At 41.6% G+C, this 23,210-nt stretch overlaps 1 protein-coding gene across 3 annotated transcripts in view; it reads left to right on the forward strand.

Annotated features, from left to right (window-relative positions):
• MTHFD1 (methylenetetrahydrofolate dehydrogenase, cyclohydrolase and formyltetrahydrofolate synthetase 1) overlaps positions 1-23,210 on the forward strand; it is a 60,042-nt gene that overhangs the window by 31,500 nt on the left and 5,332 nt on the right. For all 3 annotated transcript variants that reach the window (XM_049898217.1, XM_049898215.1, XM_049898216.1), the window contains 17 exons: positions 876-1,003; positions 1,503-1,600; positions 1,991-2,164; positions 2,764-2,900; positions 4,692-4,738; positions 5,398-5,505; positions 5,655-5,729; positions 6,970-7,072; positions 9,869-9,945; positions 11,130-11,270; positions 12,820-12,888; positions 13,255-13,366; positions 13,488-13,627; positions 16,076-16,117; positions 18,669-18,769; positions 19,648-19,825; positions 22,553-22,660. In XM_049898217.1, the coding sequence (XP_049754174.1) occupies positions 876-1,003; positions 1,503-1,600; positions 1,991-2,164; positions 2,764-2,900; positions 4,692-4,738; positions 5,398-5,505; positions 5,655-5,729; positions 6,970-7,072; positions 9,869-9,945; positions 11,130-11,270; positions 12,820-12,888; positions 13,255-13,366; positions 13,488-13,627; positions 16,076-16,117; positions 18,669-18,769; positions 19,648-19,825; positions 22,553-22,660 (1,838 nt within the window). The remainder of the gene's footprint in view (positions 1-875; positions 1,004-1,502; positions 1,601-1,990; positions 2,165-2,763; positions 2,901-4,691; positions 4,739-5,397; positions 5,506-5,654; positions 5,730-6,969; positions 7,073-9,868; positions 9,946-11,129; positions 11,271-12,819; positions 12,889-13,254; positions 13,367-13,487; positions 13,628-16,075; positions 16,118-18,668; positions 18,770-19,647; positions 19,826-22,552; positions 22,661-23,210) is intronic.

Genomic DNA, 23,210 nt, shown 5'->3' on the forward strand with positions numbered 1-23,210 from the left:
ATATGGAGCCCACAGGGGCTGTGAACTAACAGTAGGAGAGCCTGATCCGAGAGTCTGAATCTCTTAATTCTGGCTTCTTGGCTACTTCCTGAAGCTTCATGTCTCAGTTGTGGAAATCTGATTATAGAAAAGTGATGATGTGACTCCGATTCTGCCTCAGGAGCCTTAGCCTACAAGGTCAAGCCCTGTACCCCAGGCCCCCACCCCCGGAAGTGCACTGTCGCCAAGTGTAGGATGTTCTTTGTACGAGTGAGAAATGATGCATCATTGGGTTTTGTTCTCTTGAATAGCTCTTCTGTGCTGGTAAGATTTGTAGTTGTTCTTGTATCTTTTTAAGGGAAGCGTAATTATATTCTTTGCCTTTAGCATACATTTAAGTAGCTGCTTGTCTTTGGAATTGGATGTCGAATTGTTCCTCTAGCTCATGCCTGGCGCTTACAAAATGCTGACAGTTGCTCTAGAAACGGTATCTGGCAGCTGTGACATAGTTAGAGCTTTATGCACCCAAAAATTCCTTTGTAGACCTCACAAATTAGTGTTTTAAAAAGTGCTCATTATGTATAGGGTAGTTGGTTTTAAGAAACAGTTGGTATTTTACTTGCCACCTGATGGACTATAAAAGGATTCTCTTCTGGTTCTAAAAAAAAAAAAAACTATTAAGCACCTTGTGAATTATTTGCAGGTAAACGCATTTTTTCCCTAGGAAATAGCAAATACCTGTCATCCTGTAGCTTTTAAGTAAGGTAGGCCCTTGAGCCTGAATAAACTACAAAACCGAATTTCTGTTTAGTTTCTGGAACAAGCTGTTGTAATTGATCAATTTATTTAGAAATTGCAATTCTGAAACTTAGCTTTGACTTTCCTCCCTTGACCAGATGATACAAAACCGAACGGGAGAAAAGTTGTGGGTGACGTGGCATACAACGAGGCCAAAGAGAGGGCAGGCTTCATCACCCCTGTTCCTGGCGGTGTCGGGCCCATGACGGTGGCAATGCTAATGCAGGTACTTGTGAGTAAAAGTTTCTGCAATCATTCTAAGAAGCTGATAGAATTCAAGTAGAATTCAAAATTCACGTTAGTGCTTTTTCCCCCAAGTAGAACTGTCGTAAGACATACTTAGAAGCTAAGTAAGGGTGTGACTCTGTTGGAGGGAAAAAAGGGAATGGAAGAACAAAGTAATAGAATTGGTCAGATTAATAGAGGGAAGGAGAGATGGCACAATTGCAATTTACTTTGGAGTATAATGACTTCCAGAAAAGGAAATAGCAAGCACATTGCCTTGCTAGCCATGCTTTGGCTTGCTTGCCCTTTTTCACACGCAAGCAGCCCCAAAGCATTTTAGGTGCTCATACACTCTTGCCTGGTATTGAAGCATGTTTGTTTACAGGTAGATCATGAAGCACTTAGTTTTGTGATTCAGCTGGAGTGACCTGGGCTTTGGAACGGAGGTGGAGGGTGAACTAATTACCTCTTTTCACTTCCGTTTATATCCTTTTGTTTAGAGCACAGTGGACAGTGCAAAACGTTTCCTGGAGAAATTTAAGCCGGGAGAGTGGGTGATTCAGTATAACAGCCTTAACCTCAAGACACCTGTCCCTAGGTAAAAATAAACTTTTACAGATTTAAAATGTAGAATCATTGGTTTTTAGCTGACAGATACCATGGATACATGTATGCTTCTTTTTGAAAGCACCATCAGTGGTTGGGGGAGAGGGGCATTACTGTCGTTGGGTGCCATGGAGCCAATTTTGACTCATAGTGACCCCATGCGACAGAGTAGAACTGCCTCATAGGGTTTTCTAGGCTGTCATCTTTATAGAAGTAGATCACAAGGTCTTTTCTCCCACGGAGCTGCTGGGTGGATTCGAACTGCCAGCCTTTCGGTTAGCAGCCAAACGCTTAACAATTGCACCACCAGGGTGTTTTTAGTGTGGGGCTAATTAAATTCAGTGAATGAAGATTGATGTAAATTTTCTGCATTTCTTTTAAGTGACATTGATATATCACGAGCTTACAAACCAAAGCCCATTGGTAACCTGGCTCGAGAAATTGGTCTGCTCTCTGAAGAGGTGGAATTGTATGGTGAAACCAAGGCCAAGGTTCTGCTTTCAGCGCTAGAACGCCTCAGGCATCAGCCTGATGGAAAATATGTGGTGGTGACGGGGTATGGTTTTCATTCATTTTGTTGATTGAATCCCCATACTGTTAAAGTCATGGATGTTATTGCCAGAGGTTGTGCTTAGACACTTAGCACATGTATGCGAAAGGTTCCTTTAATTTGGTTTTGACATTTTCACATGTATTATCTCACTGGACCCTCACAACAGCCCTGTGAGATAGGTAAGAGTAGATTATAATTTTTGAAAGACAAGAAGGGTTGAGTCTTAAAATCTGGTCTTCAGATGGAATTGCCTTTTTTTAACCCAAAATTCATTAATTCACTAGATCTATGGAGCAGTCACTTTTATTGCTGGGCTAATTTTTAAGGTTATAAATTGATAAATTAAAGTTACAGCAGTGTATCTCTATAAGGTAAAATGTATTTACTTCTTACAGTGAGAAGACCTGAAATACAGCAGCCTTTTCATTTAAAATTTTGGGAAAATACAGCTAAGAGTCTTGGACAAGATCCCTTTCAGGCCTTTTGTCTTCCTTTTTATTTGGCTTAAGAGTCATTCTGTAGGATTTGCTAAGTCTGTCTTAGTGATTCAGATAAACTTAATTCTATAAATAAACCTTTATCTCTTTGCTTTCATCTTGAAGAATAACTCCAACACCCCTGGGAGAAGGGAAAAGCACGACGACAATTGGGCTGGTGCAAGCCCTTGGTGCCTACCTTCATCAGAATGTATTTGCGTGTGTACGACAGCCTTCTCAGGGCCCGACTTTTGGAATAAAAGGTATTAGTGGGCTAGACCTGGGGTGATCGGTTCTTTCTGGTCCACTCAACCCACGAATGCTTATAGGTCTTCACCTCATTTAGACACCAGGAATGTCCTCCTCACCCATCCCTATTGTGTTGCTTTTGGGGAAGGCTTTCATCAAATCATCCCACTCCTGCTGTTGCTATTAGACATTGCACAGGAATTCCCTGGGATGGGTAATGTGTAGCTGGGGGTGCTTTTAGATGACTCTAATAGTCAACTGTCAACACTAACAATAAAGGTAATCATAGCCCCTGATCATCATGCTGATTTTGTGGAGACAAATACAAATCTCACACGTATTTCACCCTTTTGGGGATAAGAAAAGCCTTCCCTTAATGAGTGTATGCTTTGCGCCAGGTTTTGTGCTAAGTAGTTTGTGCACATTATTTTATTTTATCCTCCAATATGAGATAGCCGGTATTATCATTATTTTACAATAGTGGCAGCTGAGACTTCAGAGGTAACTTGGTCAGAGACTGTTATTGAGTATTAGAATGGGGCACCCACATCTTTACTTCAGAGTGTATAATTTTAACTTTTTCAAATTCTAAAACAGTACCATCAATACGGTGTTCCATCTTCTGATTATATAAAAGCACGTCAGTAATCATACTTGATCTTCAGCTTCTGAAACCTGCAATACTGCAAACATACTCTTAATTATTTTTATTAATTACTAGAGGGCTCTTGCAGAGTTGTCCTTCTCATTTGCACAGTGTCAGGGCAGTCACATTCTGCTTATTCTAGCAATTATTACTAATGTTCACACAGGGTACACCTTTGCCATTCTTTGGCCTATCATTTTGTTAAATTTTACACATATGTTGACTCGGCTCAGCTTTTTAGCTTTGTCTTAATAATCTCCTCTCAACTTCAGAATTAGTCTTATCCCTTGTTCTGCTTTTTGAACCCAATGTACTCCTTTTCCTCTTGTTATGAATTACCCCATTGCAAGGTCTATGCCTCACAAAAGCCACAAAATGTATACTCCAAATTGACCTTAATCTCACTGATAACCTGGTAACCTGGGCTTTTTTTTTTTTTATTGTGCTCTAAGTAAAAGCTTACAAATCAAGTCAGCCTCTCATACAAAACCTTATATACACCTTGCTCTGCCCCTAATGAGACAGCACACTCCTCTCCACCCTGTATTTCCATGTCCATTTATCCAACTCCTGTCCTCCTCTGCCATCTCATCTCCCCTCCAGACAGTAGCTGTAACCTGGGCATTTTTGACTGGCCTTTGAGTAATAATGGGCCAGCAGTAATCTAGCATTTAAGCTGTTTTCTAACATGTCTCCTATTTGGAAGGAATTACAGTCTCCCTGTTTGTGTTATTGTTTTAGTGTTTGTGTTAGGTCTGTGTTTTAAATATGCCTTTTTTAAAATGCCAGAGTGGCATTCATAAGAGTAGGAAATGGAACAGGTTTGCTTTTATGTAACTGTAGTCTGAGCCTTTTAACAAGTGTTAGGAATCACGGGTGGAACCTGATTCTAAAGGCAGTGAGTATGTATGTTTTCATGTTTTTGTCATTTAAGGCTCAAATTTCAATTGAGAAACTGTGCAGCCTGAACAAGTGTTTTAGCTAGAAAACAGGTAATCAAATCTGTCTAAATGTAAATAAATCTGTCTAAAAAGTAAATAAATAATAGGCTTAGTAGTTTAAAAACAAAACAGAAAAACTGATGATCTGCGTTTAATTGATTCCTGAGTCTCAGAGAAGCATCCTTAACACGAGTCCTCACCCTTGACCTGTCCTCTAGGTGGCGCTGCAGGAGGTGGCTACTCGCAGGTTATTCCCATGGAAGAGGTAAAGGATTCTGGGATTTGATTGAAACAGACCCTTTATTACAGTTTTTCCCTCCAGAGATGAACTTTTTTTCTAGAGCTCGTGGTGGACAAGAGACTTGTTTCTCAGCAGGAGGAACACTTAAAGAGAAAAATATCTTAAATTGTAGACTTATGAGTCAGCCTGGTTTCTTGACATGCCAAGGACTTCAAAGTCCGCCTCGTAGTGGGATTAATAGTTTTAAGCAAGTGATCAAATGAACCATGAGGTTGGGAAGAGCCAGCATCTGGGGAAGTTAGAGTAATAGCTACAGAGACAAAAACAGTGCATAACGATACAGAGCTCTTGCCGCTGCAGTGTCTGCCTTTCACCTACTGCTTGAAGGGCAGGGAGTGTGTCCTCAGTGATACAGTGTTGCTGCTGACCCCGGTGGTGTGGAGTGTGTGGTTTCTGGACATGTCATTTAGGGAGAACCACAGGTTCTGAGTTCGGGAGGAGTTTGTTCTGAGGACAGTAATTTGTGTTTTCAAGAGCTATCTAAATCTGATGTTTGTCCACTCGCCATGCTGCCTCCAGTGCTCCCCTGGCTTTAGCACAGGAATTGATCTGGTTGCCGTAGAATGAAGGTCGAAAAGATGGGGAGAAGTTGAGAGACCAATGTGGTTTCTGTTCTTTTGTAGTTTAATCTCCACCTCACAGGGGACATCCATGCCATCACTGCAGCTAATAACCTCGTTGCTGCAGCCATCGATGCCCGGATGTTCCATGAACTGACACAGACAGACAAGGTAGGGTGCTGCTGCCCCACAAGCCCCATGAACACTTTTGAAAGGGTTGAAGCACCTGAATTAGTGTTAGTCCTCTGGGTGCTGATGATGCAGGTAGCAAGGCAGTGGGACTGCTCTCATTTCAAAGCCCTTTCCTCCTTTTCTTTAAGGCTCTCTTTAATCGTTTGGTACCATCAGTAAATGGAGTGAGAAAGTTCTCTGATATTCAAATTCGAAGGCTACGGGTAAGGTTTTTGCTTCTTTAATTTTGATATAGTATGAAATTTGGTAATTGACCAAGAGGAAAATATCCTCTTAGGTTAGCCTATTTTGGATCAAGTTACATTAATAACCAGTCTTAAGGTCATAATGAAAACCCTGGTGGCATAGTTGTTAAGAGCTATGGCTGCTAACCAAAAGGTTGGCAGTTCGAATCCTCTAGCTGATCCTTGGAAACCCTCTGGGACAGTTCTGCTCCATCCTATAGGGTCACTATGAGTCGGAATTGACTCAGCAGCAACAGGTTTGGTTTGATTTTTGCTTTAATGGTGCAGTAGGAGCCCTGGTGACGCAGTGGTGAAGCACTCGGCTGCTAACCAAAAGGTTGGTGGTTCAAACCCATCAGCTGCTCCTCAGGAAAGATGTGGCAATCTGCTTCCATAAAGATTTATACGGGGCAGCTCTCCTGTGTCCTACAGGGTCGCTATGAGTCGGAACCAACTCGACAGCACACAACAAAATTTAATTCGAATCGGGCTTCTCAATTGTCTGATTGAAAAAAAAGCTCTGTACATTGCATTTCCTTTCAATATGTTTCAGTTTGGTGAATTAGGAATTCTCGTTCACTATACTTGTCTGTGGTGTTGGTGAAGAATATTGAATATACCATGGACTGCCAAAAGAACGAACAAATCTGTCTTAGAAGCAGTACAACCAGAATGCTCCTTAGAAGCAAGAATGGCAAGACTGCGTCTTACATACTTTGGACACGTTGTCAGGAGGGATTAGTCCCTGGAGAAGGACGTGCTTGGCAGAGTACAGGGTCAGCGGAAAAGAGGAATACCCTCAACGAGGTGGACTGACATAATGGCTGCAACAATGAGCTCAGGCGTAACAACGATTTTAAGGATGGCACAGGACCAGGCAGTGTTTCGTTCTGTTGTGCATAGGGTCGCTATGAGTCGGAACCGACTCGATGGCACCTAACAACAACAATATACTTGTTTAGGGCTGAGCTTAGGAAAATGCCTCTGGTGCTCAGATGTTGGGATGAACATGTTAATAAAGCCTTTGTATGTGTCTAAGTAGGAAATGCCCCCTATGTTTAGCCAAAGGGGTCACAGTTTTCCCTTTGGAATTTAAGATGGTTTGTATTTCCCAGAAGAGATCCTATTTTGAGATATACTAGGCTTAATTTTTTTTTTAATGTGTTATGCTTTTGCTTGTTTTGTCTTATTTTATGTATTAATTTTCCTACTTCTTCAGAGACTAGGCATTGAAAAGACCGACCCTACCACACTGACAGATGAAGAGATAAACAGATTTGCAAGACTGGATATTGATCCGGAAACCATAACTTGGCAGAGAGGTACCAGAGTGCCTAGTTTGACTTGATTGACTTCACACCCTGCACCCCCCCAGAGAGCTGTAAAAATGCAAGGTCCAAAGGCTTGTGTTTTGGTGTTTTCATGGTGAATGCATGACCAGGATGCTGACTTACTGCTTTTTCTGGCCACCTCCATTAATATCTCTCCTTATTAGCAGTCCTTAGATCTCTCTTTGTTGGAATGATTGAACATTTTGCTGCCTATTCAGTGCTGATTGAAACACTGGTTTCGAGGAAGCTCAAGCATCAAAGAAAAATACAATTTTACATGTTTCATTTTATGCAAAAAGTTTTGGTGTCATGAAGTAGGGAAATTATTCCCTTTATTTTCAAAACTCTTGTCTGGCATAAGTGATTGATTTTTGTTGTAACTCTCTGGCTTGCCTTGGCTTTTTTTTTTTTTTTAACAAAGAGAAGTTTATTCTCTCACAGTCTGGTAGGCTAGAAGTCCGGATTCAGGGCGTCAGCTCCAGGGGAAAGCTTTCTGTCTCTGTCAGCTCTGGAGGAAGGTTGTTGTCATCAATCTTCCCCTGGTACAGGGACCCTGGGTCCAAAGGATGCACTCTGTTTCCTGTGCTGCTTTCTTGGTGACATGAGCTTCCTCACGTCACTGCTCACTTCTCAAGAGACTAGCTTAAGACGCTATCTGATCTTGTAGATCTCATCAATGTAACTGCCACTAATTCATCTCATTAACATCACAGTGGCAAGATTTACAACACATAGAGAAATCACACCAGATGACAAAATGGTAGACAATCATACAATACTGGGAATAGTGCCCTAGCCAAGTTGACAGATATTTTGGGGGGACACAACTCAATCCATGACAATATGTTTACTCATTTGGTCCCTGTATCCATGTGTAACCAGTCTCCCATGCTCCTGGTCCCCTCTCCTGCACATATGCCCTCTCACTCCACCTGAGCTCTGATGTCCTACTTTGGGCCTCTAAGGAATGACCTCTTCACTCTGCTCCAACTCCTATACTTGAAGACACTCCTCTTATTCTGCTCCAGCGACCCAGTCGGTTACACTCCTGTCATCACCACTCTGGGCCGCCACAGCCCTCCCCACGCTGCGCAGGCTCTTCATTCTGCTCCATCCCATGGCTCTTGGACTGAATACGTCTGATAACTTTTTGGTTTTGCCTCCCTCCCAGGGTGTCTATGAATTTGTGATGGAACAATGAGTGTATATGAATACTTTGTGAACTATACAGTGTTTAATGTCTAGGCCAAAGAATTTCCTTTCAGGTATCAAGCACCAAGCTGACTACCTTCAAATGGGAGCTTCAATTGCCTTGTCATTTTTATCTCATTTTATTAAACCCTCCTGTTAGAAGTTAGCTAACTTTCAAGGTTTAAATACTTAGCAGCTTGGTGGGTGAGTTGCCTGATGTCACTGCCATATGTTGCTTTTCTGTATATCCAACTAAGCATGACTTAGAGTTTTATTTTTTACCAACAGTGCTTCCATCTATCCTATATCACTGCTGAGAAGGGAGTTTCACCCAGTTGTGCAGAATGCAGCTAGGGGCTAATTTATTGGCAGTTTTTGTGATTTTCATTGGCTGAATAACTGCTAGCAGCTAATGGCATTTTTAAGTTAGCACTCTTAATATCTGAAACCGTGGTGGCATAGAAGAGCTACGGCTAGTAACTAAAAGGTCGGCAGTTCAAATCCACCAGGTGCTCCTTGGAAACCCCATGGGGCAGTTCTACTCTGTTCTTTAGGGTTGCTGTGGTTCGGAATCAACTAGATGGCAACAGGTTTGGTTTATGGTTTCATTCGCTTTTCCTTTGCTTTATTTCTAATTTATGCTTTCTAAGAAAGTAGGGAGGGACAAAGAAAAAAATAAGACTGGTTATTTTATACAGAGAAATTAGATGCAAGGAACTCGACTATTTTTTGAAAAATAAGAGTAGCTTTCAACAACACATTACGTTCTTATCAAGTGTATATGTGTACGTGTGGGTATATATCCATCAGTGATAGCCAGTGATGTACAAGACATGGTTTTGGGTATTTAAATTGTTAAAGTCTTCTTGGGAAATAATCTGGCATGTTACCAAGTGCCTTAAAATTGCCCCCGACCCATTTCGAATATGAACTGGTTTCTTGTTGTTGTTTATTTTTCTTCATTTTGTATTTTGTTATTGTTTGGCATGTCATACAAAACAAAGCTGGGAATACAGTAAGATGTTAATGGTTGCCATAGCCTTAGGAGGCGGGATTAAGGTTGGATGGTTGATTGGTTGATCTTTGCCATGATTTTCAAGGCTGTACAACTGGATATGTATTCTATTATCAGAATAGAAGTTATTTCTTCTAAAGGAGAGCCCAGGTCTGTTACCCAACATGTTTTAAAAGGCATCAGTATTTGCCCTGAGTTGATGGCTCTTGTGTTTCTAAGGATGGGGTAAGGTCAGTGAGTCACCTCCTCCTGCAACAACGACATAAACCTAGGCCTTTTGAAAAGATGTAGCCTGCTGTTTTTCTTGTAATATGGAATGTGCTTTAAAATAGATTCCAGATTTCTGGCTAATTGTTTGAATTCTCTAAACAAAAAGAGACTATATTCCTTTGCTTTGAAAATAATTCCTGTATATTTATGGTACATGAATATAATTTGTTATGTTTACCCTATGTTCAACTTTGAAATCAAGTGTTAAGACAGTTCTTAAATTAACTTGTTACTTTAAAGTTCTGCTGGTTCCTTTAACTTTATAGTCCCTTTATTAAAATTTGTTGTGTTTCTTCCCTTTTTTTCTGTAGTGTTGGATACCAATGATAGATTCCTGAGGAAGATCACAATTGGACAGGCTCCAACGGAGAAAGGGTACACGCGGACGGTAACTATTTGTTTCTTCCCAAGTAAATTCGTTCTCATGAACCAGATTTTTGCCGCTTCTATCTTCCTCCATCCCCTTCCGTACGACTGATACTGCCAGGTGTTGTTCTGCCTTCTCTTTTTTAAAATGGAAGTGAGTGGGTGTGCAGTATTGAGCATTCCTGACAGCCTTTGCAATACATCCCATGTGTCACCTCTGTTTTTCTCCAGCATTTTTTCCTGGAGGTGGAGAGCTCCAAGTGAATATCCTTCCACATAAATGGATTAAAATTGCTTTGTTTTTGGTGGCCGTTTTGTAGTATGTCTCTTCAGTGTAGGAGCGTCCACCTTCTTTCCTTGTACATTAGGGCAGCCACAGCCACGTGATAACAAGCGACCTTCACAGGGATAAATGATAGCTTGTTGGTCCTACTACATTTATTTTTTTTAAATTGGCTACTCGAGGTCTTGGGATAATTAATTAAAAACATTTTTTTTTTATTGTACTTTAGATGAAGGTTTACAGGGCACATTAGTTTCTCATTAAACAGTTAATACACATATTGTTCTGTGACATTGTTTGCCAACCCCATGACATGTCAACATTCTTCCCTTCTCAACCTCAGGTTCCCCATTACCAGCTTTCCTGTCCCCTCCTGCCTTCTCGTCTTTGCCCCTAGGCTGGTGTGCACGTTTAGTGTCATTTTGTTTTATGGGCCTACCTCATCTTTGGCTGAAGGGTGAGCCTCAGGAGTGACTTCTATGCTGAGTTAAAAGGGTATCCCGGAACTATAATCTCAGGGTTTCTCCTAATTTTAAATTTTTGCTACCAGTTGCCATTGAATTGATTCCGAATCATGGTGACCCCATGTGTGTTAAAGGAGAACTGTGCTCCACAAGGTTTTCAGGGACTGATTTTTCAGAAGTAGATTGCCAGGCCTTTCTTCTGAGGTACCTCTGGGTAGACTTGAACCTCCAGCCTTTTGGTTAGCAGCCGAGCTCATTAACCATTTGCAGTACCCAGGGACTCCAAAATTTTTGCTACTGGAGGATTATTTAATTAAGTTCTTTGTTTTGTTTAGTATTCTGTTATTCTACCCTTTTAAGCTATTTGTTTAAACCTAGGATGCATAAAAGGACTACTTGTGCAAGTCATCATTCTGGTTTAACATAGTTTTCTCTATTGTGTCTTTTCCTTGCCAATAGGCCCAGTTTGATATCTCTGTGGCCAGTGAAATCATGGCTGTCCTGGCTCTCACCACTTCTCTAGAAGACATGAGAGAGAGACTGGGCAAAATGGTGGTAGCTTCCAACAAGAAAGGGGAGCCCATCAGTGCTGAAGACCTGGTGAGTGTCAGGTGTTCCAGGCTTGGTGATACATCTGTGTCCATTGTCCTAGGGTCTCTTAGAGGCACTGATAACAAAAAGTATGCTGTACTTGAGATGTTGCAGTTAACTAATCAATAGGATTCTGCTATTTATAAGACAGTTACGGAATTTATAAAATAATTTGTCATGAGTAATAGGTGATACAGAGCACCGGTGGTACAGTGGTTTAGAGCTTGACTGCTAGCCAAAAGATCAGCAGTTTGAATTCACCAACTGCTCATTGGAAACCCTATGGAGCAGTTCTACTCTGTCCTTTAGGGTTGCTACAAAATGGAATTGACTCGACGGCAGTGGGCTTTTAATAGGTAATATGCTCCAGTAATAGCCTACAAGTTTCCAGTGGTCTGAGTAGCATCTTCATCCTGTGAGTATCTTCAAGAGAGAGGGTGTGTGACTTCAGTTTCTGGAGAACATCAAGAGTCCAAGTGAGGCCCTTGGTGGTTGAGCTTGGAGTCACACCCTGGCCCCTCCCCAGGACATTTGGATTGGGACATTTGAAGCAATTTCTTGTTAATTACCTGAAAGCCCCGCCGTTCATCCTGCTGGGCTGGTTCTCCACTTGAGGGTTATTTCTGAACTGTCTACATGTTAATCGGTTTGAATTGAGAGTTCTTATAGATTAATTTTTTAGAACCCTGTTTGTGTTGACACAAACCAAAATTGAGTCAGAGAACTTCACAACAGCAACAAACCAGTTCATATTTGAAATGGGTCAAAGAGGGGGCAATTTTAAGGCACTTGGTAACATACCAAATTATTTCCCAAAAAGACTGTAATAATTTAAATGCAATTTAAATTGTTGGCCTGTGATTAATGTTATGTTAAATTTAAAAAGGGAGAAAAACTAATTCCCAGTGTTCACAGTTACTGAGTGAGAAAAAGAAGCTGTTTTAAACGCTTTTAAACCAGAAATGTTTTAAATACATTTAAACCAGAGATGTAGAAAGTCATTGGAATTGAATATAAGTGGGCACCATTGCTTTATTTTACTTTGCTACCAGTTTGTTCAGTTTTGATTGGATTGCTTAAAAGGGAGACCTGATATTTAAGACTTGGTCTTGAACTCCTGGGAAAAATTTTGTTTCAGCTTTGAGAAACATCTGTTGAGTTTGGTTATAGCCCCTTCTGCCCAGACACCAAAGGTACAAATAACTCAGTACTCTCGGAACTAGCATTTCCCTGCTTTAGACTGTTCTAAAATGGATTCCCCACATTAGTCAGCAGCAAAGCTTTATTGAGATGCCTGTTTCCAGGGTTACATGTTTCTCTAAAAATTCGCATGTGAATGTCATTTTCATTCTGTCAGTTCTCCTTAAATAAAATAACTGGTAATTTCATAACAGGTCTGGAAAAAAAAACGAAAACAAATGGACAGTCTAATTCAGGTGAAAGAAAGTCCTAATTGGTCCAAGATGGCTAAAAAGGGAAGACCTATAAATGTTGAATGTTGTTGTCAGAGGTTGTTTTTTGCTGGTGGGAGTTGACACGTCATGTGTCTGTTTTGTAGGGGGTGAGTGGTGCATTGACGGTGCTTATGAAGGATGCTATCAAGCCCAACCTCATGCAGACCCTGGAGGTGAGCAGCATGGTCGTAAACACTTTTCTTGGGGAGTCAGAGACCTCCACCTGCCCATCTCTTTCTTACTTTCTTTCTCACAGTTCTGACTGGGACATTATTGAAATACAGGAAGAGGTAGGTTTGTATTTTTCCCCTGGGAAGTCTTTTTAGTTTGGGTTCCAACTAAATTCTGTACCTTTGACTGTGTGATCTTTTTTTTTAATTGTGGTAAATATGTAACAAAACATTTGACATTTCATCAGTCTTCACATGTACAGTTTAGTGACATTAGTTATGTTCATCACGTTGTTCAGCCATCACCCTTGGCGATCCTATTTTGAAGCAGGATTGGGAGTTGCCCTTATGATGTCTTGATTTCCACAGGGCACTCCAGTGTTTGTTCATGCTGGACCGTTTGCCAACATTGCACATGGGAATTCCTCTATCATAGCAGACCGGATTGCACTCAAACTTGTTGGCCCTGAAGGGTTTGTAGGTGAGTAGTTTTGCAAAGTTGCTGAATAAACTGTTTTTCTCTCTCTTTCTTTTATTTTAATCAAACAACATCAGAGGAATTGGGATGGCATCTTTACTGTTGTTTTTCTCCTTACTTACAGTGACTGAAGCAGGATTCGGAGCCGACATTGGAATGGAAAAGTTTTTTAACATCAAATGCCGATATTCTGGTCTCCGCCCTCACGTTGTGGTGCTTGTTGCCACTGTCAGGGCTCTTAAAATGCACGGGGGCGGCCCCACGGTAAGGATCAAGGGTTGGAAGGGCCTGGTTATCAGGAATTTTCTGAAGGCTAAAGAGAAGTTGGATGGCTTGTGCTTGTGTCTTTAAGCTGCTCTCATTTTCATGATTCATAGGCTGCCAAGAGCAAGTGCTGGTCAGATGGCTTTCGTGATAGCTGCCTTGTCACTCATAGGCACTGTTAGCACTTGTTATTTTAAGAGGGCCAAAATTGGCTTCGTGGCCTACCTTTCTGAGGAAAACATGTGATAATATTGAAACCCCTCCAAGGACATGTGCTTGACTATACCACAAAATTCCTTCATGTTCCTACTCTTCTTTTTAAGTGTGAGTTCCATTTTCCCTCTAAATAATGACACTGGCAGCCAGCCAACAGAGCCAGTTAGCCGAGACAGAGGTCAACCCCTTCTTGAGTAATGTGTATACATGACAAGACCACTAACTGCCTGGGGTGGGAGGGAGAAAGGCCAGGAGGGCAGGAGAAGGAGAACAGTAAGATGCTTAGGCCAGCCTCTGGGTAATAAGGAGAAAAAGAGGCTGGGACTAGCATATCCTCACCTCAAACCTGAACTTTGTGTTTTCCTGAATTCCTACTGATTAGAAATTGCACCTTTTATCCTAGCATTTAACACCTTTCTTCTAGCATCTGCATGTGAAAACCTGGTGCTAGTTTTCAGAAATATTTGAAGAAGTATTTAAATGCCTGTCTTCAAGGAGCTTATATGGTAACTAGGGAAATGAGACCTCCCTCAGCCTATAGAATAAAATCTGTTCCTTAGTGTGGTGATCAGGATTTTTCCTGATAATATAGCAGTTCTCAAGCATTTGGTCTCAGGACCCCTTTATAGTCCCACAAATGATTGACGGCCTGAAAGAGCTTATTTATGTGGGTTATATCTATTGCTTTTTACTATATTAGAAATTAAAATGGAGTTAGATACTAACAGAAATAATATTTTTTAATGAAAAGTCACTATATTTCCCAACACAAAATTTAGGCTTGTATCTTTTTTCAAATCTCAGTATCTGACTTAATTGATGACAGCTGTGTTCTCATCTTTACCAATCTGTGGTGATATCACATGTCACGTAATTTTTGGAAAAGTCCATTGTACACTCCTGAGAGAATGAGAGTGAAAAGGTCAATAATATCTTAATATTATTGTGGAAATGGTTTTGACCTCATAGACTTCCCTGAAAGGTAAGGTCCCCAAGCCCCACTTAGAGAACCGTGGCTGTAATATACCCAACACACTTGTCTAGCCCTAGGTGTCCCTGAAAGACCAAAGGCGCCCTTGGCCCAGGACTCCCCTTTATGTTAGTGGTGCAGAATGGACTCCCTTCTTTTCTATTGTAACTGACCCTCACACCCTTCTTCACATCCCCTCACTCAGCCTCACACCATTGCACCTCCTTTCCTTCTTTCCTCGCAACCTCAAGGTCTGAAGGATAGTAATGCTGGGAACTTAATCTGGGCAGCCCTGAGAGGAGGGCTTTACACATACAAATCTGTCAAACCTGCTGTTCACCACTGATGCTCACTTTAATTCGTAGACAGGAAACTCCAGGTGATGCCCTGAGCATGGCGGCTCAGGTCCTCGCTTCCTGCCTCACCTCTCCCAGCACCCCTTCTGAGCATTGGAGCACCACAGTTGCCCTGAGGAATTGGAGGGGACCAGGCTGAACACCTCTTAATCACTGTCTGTTGCCCATAGCAACTTCTTCTCTCTGGGGCCCATGTATTCCCTGTCTTCAGACCCCCGTACTTGTCCATCACCTGTGACTGAGGCAAGGCTGAGTCACCACACAAATCAGGATATGGGGCAGACCAGCCACCTCAATAACAGTGAGCCCACTGCTTAAATGTTTTGACATCTTTAAAATACTCTGCGATAGAAAAAGAAAATACATTCTGTGGTGTTTTTCTCTCTTATTTGTATTGTTCTTGTAACACAATTTGGGTACACTAAGATTTGCACTAAGACATGGGTTGGCTTTGTGGACTAGCTTGGTGAACCCATCACAGGCCTAGTCACAGACTCCACCTACAGACATTTTGGGGTGGCCTTTGCAAGTTGACAGCTGCCTTCTTCCTTGTAGTCACCTTTGGCTCCACCCCCACTGTGTCCTTTACTCACTGAGGTTATTGCCCCTGCCTAGAGCACATTCTTTCTCTCTGCCTTCATAGATCCATCCCTTCTCACCTCCTTTAAGAGGCTTTACACTAATCGAGGCCACAAAGGTCTCTCCTCTGCTCCCCTCAGTCATTTTGTTTTATGCTGCATGACTGGCCATGTCCCTGAAATTTTTGAGGGCATGCACCAGTCCTAGCCCACTGTATACTCCCCAAAGCATGTGGCTTGTTGCCTTCACCATAAGGCAACCACCACTTTAAGGTAAAATCTCATTGTAAATAGATAATGTTTCTGACTTGATTTCCTTTCCTTTCAGGTCACGGCTGGACTGCCTCTGCCCAAGGCTTACGCAGAGGAGGTAACTGATCATTTATAATTACTTGTTCTAGAAAGCACTACACCCTAAATCAGCATTTCTCTACCTGGGCCATTTGGAAATGAGTGGGGACATCACTATGACCCAGTGTTACTTCTGGGAACCAGGAATGCTTTAAAAAAAAAAAAAAACTCAAACCCACTGTCATTGAGTCAATTCTGATTCAGAGTGACCCTATAGGACAGGGTAGAACTGCCCCATAGGGTTTGCAGGGAACAGCTGGTAGATTTGAACTGCTGACCTTTTGGTTAGTAGCCATAGCTCTTAACCACTGCACCACCAGGGCTCCATAATAGTGGAAAAATACTTCAAAAACCAGAACCGGCCCACACATAATGTCATTTAAAGAAAAAAAAAACCCACTGTCCTAGACCAGTGGTTGTCAGCAGGTGGTGGTTTTGGCCCCAGGGACCTTTAACAATGTCTGGAGACATTTTTGGTTGTCACAACTAGGGGTAATGGTGCCACTAGCATCTAGTGGGTAGAGACCAGACATGCTGCAAAACATCCTACAGCGCACAGGACAGGCCACACAACAAAGACTTATCTGGCTCCAGCTGTCAGTAATGCGCAGGCAAAGCAACCCTGCCCTGTCCTAATGGAAACTCTCCTTCCAATGTCTTCCCTGCATTGTCTAGGCTGTTCCCAAATGCCATTCAGTCAGAAGCAAATAGGGACCTTTTTTGAAATGCCTTTTCCTCTACAGATTTAAATCCACATTAAAAGGCTGAGATAGAGTACGCATCCTGTTTTATTTTTCTAGGCAAAGATTCCATGAGCTGATTTGGCTTATAGCATCAAGCAGGAGCCCATAGAACAATTGCGAACACCTACCTTTTCATATTTATATCATTTACCATCAAAGAATCATCCCTAGGGTCATTTGAGGGGTTATATATGACCTCACCACCTCATCTGAGGGCCTGCCTCTCATATAGAAATTTGAGGTGTCTGTCTGGTTACCTCTATTTTTTATTTTTATATGAGAGGCAGGCCCTCAGATGAGGTGGTGAGGTCAGCTGCTGTCACCGTTAATTCAGTTTCTCTGCCATCTTTTTTCCCCCTGAGGCTTTTAAATTATCAAGCACTACTGGGTCACTGTTCAGGCCCTGAATGAAGTATTTCAAAATGGGCTAGAAAAGAATTGTCAATGCCTCGAGTCTGCCTGTCTTCTGAGTTATGATTTGCCTTTTATGGTCATTTGTCTGACTCAAGCGTAGGAGGGGAATTCACAGTTCTGGCCCTCCTGCCACCCCACAGCTTTTCCTGTGTCTAATTAGAGCGACTGCCCCTCACTGGCCCAGCTGGTGTCTTCATTTAAGAAATTCTATTTACTTAAAACTGTTCCCAACTAGTCTTACATACAAATTGGTTGTCTTGTGACTGGAGGTAAAAAATTAGCAGTGTTCTTCAGAATATCAAACAAATCCTAGCCTCAGTTTTCAGTTATTAAAGGAAAAAAAAAGCACAAACTAAACACTGTTATTATTGGGTTTTGCTCATAACCCAGTATATGTCTTTTTATATAAGACTGCTATAGTTTTACTTTTTAAATATTTATTTTTAAGCTTATAATAGTAGCACATCCTTTAGAAAAAAATTTTAACATTGTAAGAATATATGTGATTTGAGTCCCCAAAATAGTTCGGTGAGTATTTTTTTAAATTTCATGAATATACACATATGTTCTTGTGTTTGGCAAAAATGGAATTAAGCTCTCCATAGTTTTGCAACTTTAATGCATCTTGGACACAGTCCGTGTTAACACAGATCCATCTCACTTTTCATAATGTATGTGTGATAACTGTTCCATTGACTGCAAATATATCATAATTCATTGACCCAGTCCTCTGTTGGTGGAGGTTAATGGTGTTTGCAGTTTCCCAATGCTACAAGCAATGCTCATATTTAGAGGTATATTTCCTTAATTACTTTTCTTTAAATTTTGCCTTGTTTGGTTCTTACAGATGGCACTCATCTTGTTACCTGTTGTCTCTAATGAAGGCTTTAGTGCTGAGTTCAGTAAAAGCTTTGAAACCATTATGAATATTTTGTATTTTCCATCAATCTTTATGGCAGCTATATAATAGATGCCTATTTTATGCCTGGCCATGTGCTAGGCTCTGTCTTCTGATGGGTCTGTGCTATACCAAGTACCCTATGAGTACATAAACCTATAAACAGAGGGGCTAGCAATAGAGGTAACTAATTCCCTTCACATCTCAAATAAGCTATTAAGATATGGCTTGATGGCAGCAAATATACCAGCTCCCATGTTTTCAGTCCAGCTGGGACACACACACAGCTCCACTCTGATGTTTTGGGCTGAGATCAAAGCTGCCCTCCTTCCTCCACAGCATCCACTCACAAGGTGAAGAAATAGGTCAGGGAATTGGCTGCCTTATTCACCTCCTTGTCCTGACAGCAAGTGACTACTGGCTGTAAGGAGGCTATGTCCCTTTTAAGAAGACCCTGCAGCTGTTTCACTCCTGCTGTCTCTGACCTCATAGACCTTTCACGGCTGTTTTTACAGAACCTGGAGCTGGTTGAAAAAGGCTTCAGTAACTTGAAGAAACAAATTGAAAACGCCAAACTCTTTGGAGTCCCGGTAGTAGTGGCTGTGAATGTATTCAAGTAAGTACAGAGTAAGGATAAAGGGGGAATGTGAGAAATGGTCAGAAGGCAACTCCTGGAACCAGCTGTACAGCAGTGCCTTTTAGTTTTACTTTGTTCTTTGGTCACTGCTATTGGTTATTAAGCTTTAGCTTTAGCATGCATTAATGAGAGCCTGCGATATGCCTGGCACTGCATAAGTCACCACGAACTCACCCCGCTGAGAGTCTGTGAGTCAGGTTTGGCTGCCATGGGCCCCCTTCTCCACCAGGTGAAGTGGATAACACACAGGCCTTGAAGTTAAATGTCCTTTTTGGTCTTTGAAGGCCTTTTGTGCTAACAGAAGGGCATAGCCCTACAAAGTTTCATTTTTTACTAGTCTGGTGGGATGTTGTCTTGACAAAGGCTTGAACTGGTATTGAGCTGCAAGTGTTCATGCAAGAAAGAACTCGTGTGGATCGTTTATGTATCGTAGTGCTGCTTTTGGTCTTATTATAATGGCCTAACCACAGCAGAATGGAAGCAAAATTTTAAAAAGCTAGTATTTATTGATTCTTTATGAATGTAAAGCAGTATTCTAAGTGCTTTACATGTGTTTACTTGTCTAAGCCTCATAATATCCCTGTGAAGTAGGTGCTGTGATTATTCCCATTTTATCCACATGGAAATTGAGGCACATAAAGATTGAGTAACTGGCTGAAAGTCAGCCAGCTGCTAACTTCAGCCCAGATTCAAACCCAGGCAGTATTACGTGATTAAAAAAAAAAAAACCCACTGCCATCATGATTAGTACCCATTTATCACTGGGTAATTCACCTGGGTTTTAATGGCTAAACCAAGACAGATTCTGCCCTCTCCAGCCATCCTCAATGCTTTAACGTGAAGCACTGTCTTTACAGGACGGACACGGAGGCTGAGCTGGACCTCGTCAGCCGCCTTGCCAAAGAACATGGGGCTTTTGATGCTGTGAAGTGCACTCACTGGGCAGAAGGGGGCAAGGGAGCCTTAGCCCTGGCTAACGCCGTCCAGGGAGCAGCACAGGCCCCCAGCAGCTTCCAGCTCCTTTATGACCTCAAGGTGGGCTACTTACTGTATGAAAACGGAAAAAAAAAAAAAAGATATAATACACACAGTGAGGTGTCTGTCTGGTTACCTCTATTCAGAACCCCGTGTTCAACAGCTTCAACCTTGTAGGTTTGATTTCCCCGTGGGTGAGTTACCCTACTACAACCTGGACTCCCAGCCCTAGACAGCTTTCTTACAAAGGCATGTTGCTGCTTACTTAAAGGGTAGCGGGTCCAGGTGAGAAATCCCTGGGAATCAGGCTCACATCCTAACTTTTGAAAAGACTCACAGCACAGGCCCTCTTGGCAGTAGAGAGGTGTTCTTGTGTAAAAATGTTACAGATGTTGATCCTGTGGAACTGGGATTGGCTGTTGGAAGGTTACATACAGAACCAAGTGTATAATTCACTATATAGCTTTTAACTCAAGACACCAACCATGTGGCCAATTGGCAAGGGGCTCCAACAAGCTCGGAAATGTTTTCTGACCACTTCCCAGTAATAGGGGAAAGTGGTATGCGCCTAAGCTCACTTCCTGACACGGTGCTGTCTTGAGTTCAGAGAAGCCCTCAGGTGTAAAACCCAAGCACCTCAGGAGGCTTAGTCACTTTTTCCATCACCAAGTACTGAGTATATTAAGTTACTCTGCCCCAAGCAGAAGCACTGCTTATTCTGTGATAACGTAAAGTTAGTTCATAGAAAGGTCGTTCTTATTATAGCGTCATATCTTGTTTTCAATTCTCTGTCCCGTGTATTTCAGGATGTGATTGGACATAAAGTAGTATGTCCACAACATTAAAAACTTTGTTAGGACCATGGGATGAAAATTGTAGCTAATTCTGCTTATATTCTTGAGGTTGGTTTAAAGATAATCATAGGCTTTCAAGAATGACCATAAAAAGATGGAGGGAAGAAACCCTATTGCTTTGGAGTTTGACATTCTCTTGTTTCTCTTCGCAGATCTGATACACTAAAAAAAAACTAGACAATTAATATTCTCCTATTGACAGCTTTGGTTTTATAGACTTCTTTGAAAATCTGCTCAACCAAATCAGCTTTTTAGAAAATTCCATAAAAGCAAATTTGTGCGCAAATGCAAAGCATTTACAGCTACCCTCTCCAAGCCCCCCTCCACAATGCGTAGGTAGGGAACCCCAGTCCCTAAAGGCCATCAGGAGACCTGCAAGTAGTGGGGTAATGTGGACTTTATAACCCATTTCTACCAGGAACTTTGTTCTGACAAAAAGGAGGCTGCTACTTTTTGTCTTAATCAGCAGCTGCTAGTCTTAATTCACCCCTCAACAAAAGTGCTTTTGCTTAGAAAGTCCTGAATGTGCCGTGGCATTTATAGAGCTCCAGTTATAAGATGCATAGGAAAGTAATCTAGGTATAAGACTGTAATTGAATATTTGCTTTATTCATGTCTGTTATACAAAGCCCCTCCATAAATTATCACTGTTTAGTTGAAAAGGGAAATTTTTTTTACATAGACAGATTATTGCTTCTTTCAAAAAACCAAACTCGCTCAACATGTTCTTTTTGCCTGGGTTGCTAGGGAGTACAGAGCCAGATATATTGCCTAATTTAGTAATTTGCTCATCCGAATTACCTGTGAGTAGCTTTCCTTCCCATTTTCTTTAAACAGTCCCTGTCTGTGCTGTTTTCTCTGAATCTTGGTGACCTGAACTAGACTGCAGCAGCATTTAAGAAGCAGGGCTCCACACCTCTGAAAGCTTTGCCCTGGAGGAGGCAGCTCTGTGGCACTGGGGCCCTCACTACCAGTTAGACTATAGGCCTCTGCCTACGGCCATTGCAGGAAGGGTTGTGTTTGCTTCAGGTGCCACGGGAGACATCCTTTCACACCACTCCCAGCTCATGTTGATCATATAAGTCACTAGGTTTTTTTAATACCTAGGTGATTTTATTTATTTATTTTTATAATTTATATTATTTTTGTTGAGAATATACACAGTAGTGCACCAACTCAGTAATTTCTACATGTACAACTCAGTGACGTTGATTACATTCTTTGAGTTGTGCAACCATTCTCACCTTCCTTTTCTGAGTTGTTCCTCCCACATTAACATAAATTCAACTGCCCCCCAAGTTTTCTATTCAGTCTTTCAAGTTGCTGTTAATTTGATCCAGTATAGTTCTTAAAAGAGCACGGTGCTCAAGGTAGACATTCTTTACTAGATAAACTATTGTTTGGTTTTGAGAAGACTAAAGGAAATATTTTTGGTTTAAGGTTTAAAGATTATCTCAGGATAAGGTGATTTTATGACTATTTCTAAATAACAGCAACTAACCCTTAATATGCCATGTTAAAGATTGCATCAACCTCTCATGTACAAAATGGAGGTTATGGAGATGGATATTGGTTGTCTCGTTTCATAAACAATATCCAGGTTGATCTCCAGTATTAGAATATCTACTTTTTATTTGCGAAGAAGTAATTATTCTTGGGTAATGAACAATATTGTTTAGGATATACCTGTTAGGGTTGTATATGTATGTGTATATAGTAACTTTATCTCTGTGGGACATTTTCCACTTACAAAATTTGGGACTTGGTATTAAAAGAAAATGTTTCTAACCCGATAAACCTCAAAATGTTCACGTATCTATATATAAAAGCATCTTCTGGGCTTTTTGGAGATCCTGACCTAGAACATGGCCACGTCCTGGTTCGTGTCCCCATGTGTGTCTGATCATGGTCTCCTCTCCTTCTTGTGCATTAGCTCCCAGTTGAGGATAAGATCAGGATCATCGCACAGAAAATCTACGGGGCAGACGACATTGAATTGCTCCCCGAAGCCCAGCAAAAAGCCGAAGTCTACACGAAGCAGGTAGATGTTTGATTGGTTTGTTCTTTCAGCCCTTTACAAAGCAGGCCTTGAAGTAAGAATCCCCAAGTTCTTCCTCCAGCCCTGCCAGGCACTCACGGTTTTACATCTCTGGGCAGCAGCCTCTCCTCAGAAGTATGATATTTGGATTAAGTGGTCAGGTCCCGAGTTCTTCTTCTACTTTGAAATTTCTTCTTAAAGGATAATCTGGGCTATACATAGCAGAAGGTTAGCAGTTCGAATCCACTAGCCGCTCCTTGGAAACCCTATGGGGCAGCTCTGCTGTGATCTGTAGGGTCTCTGTGAGTTAGAATTAACAGGACGGCAGCAGGTATACATATCATGACAACGGCAGCAATGGTTTAGTGGTAGAGTTCTCACCTATGGTGCAGGAGACCTGGGTTTGATTCCCAGCCAGTGTACCTCAAGTGCAGCCACCACTTGTTTGTCAGGTGGTGGAGGCTTGTGTGTTGCTATGATGCTGAACGGGTTTCAGTGAGGCTTCCAGACTAAGATGGACTAGGAAGAAAGGCCTGGTGATCCACTTCCAGAA

The sequence above is a fragment of the Elephas maximus genome, chromosome 10, assembly GCF_024166365.1.
Source record: "Elephas maximus indicus isolate mEleMax1 chromosome 10, mEleMax1 primary haplotype, whole genome shotgun sequence".
Classification (NCBI taxonomy): domain Eukaryota; kingdom Metazoa; phylum Chordata; class Mammalia; order Proboscidea; family Elephantidae; genus Elephas; species Elephas maximus.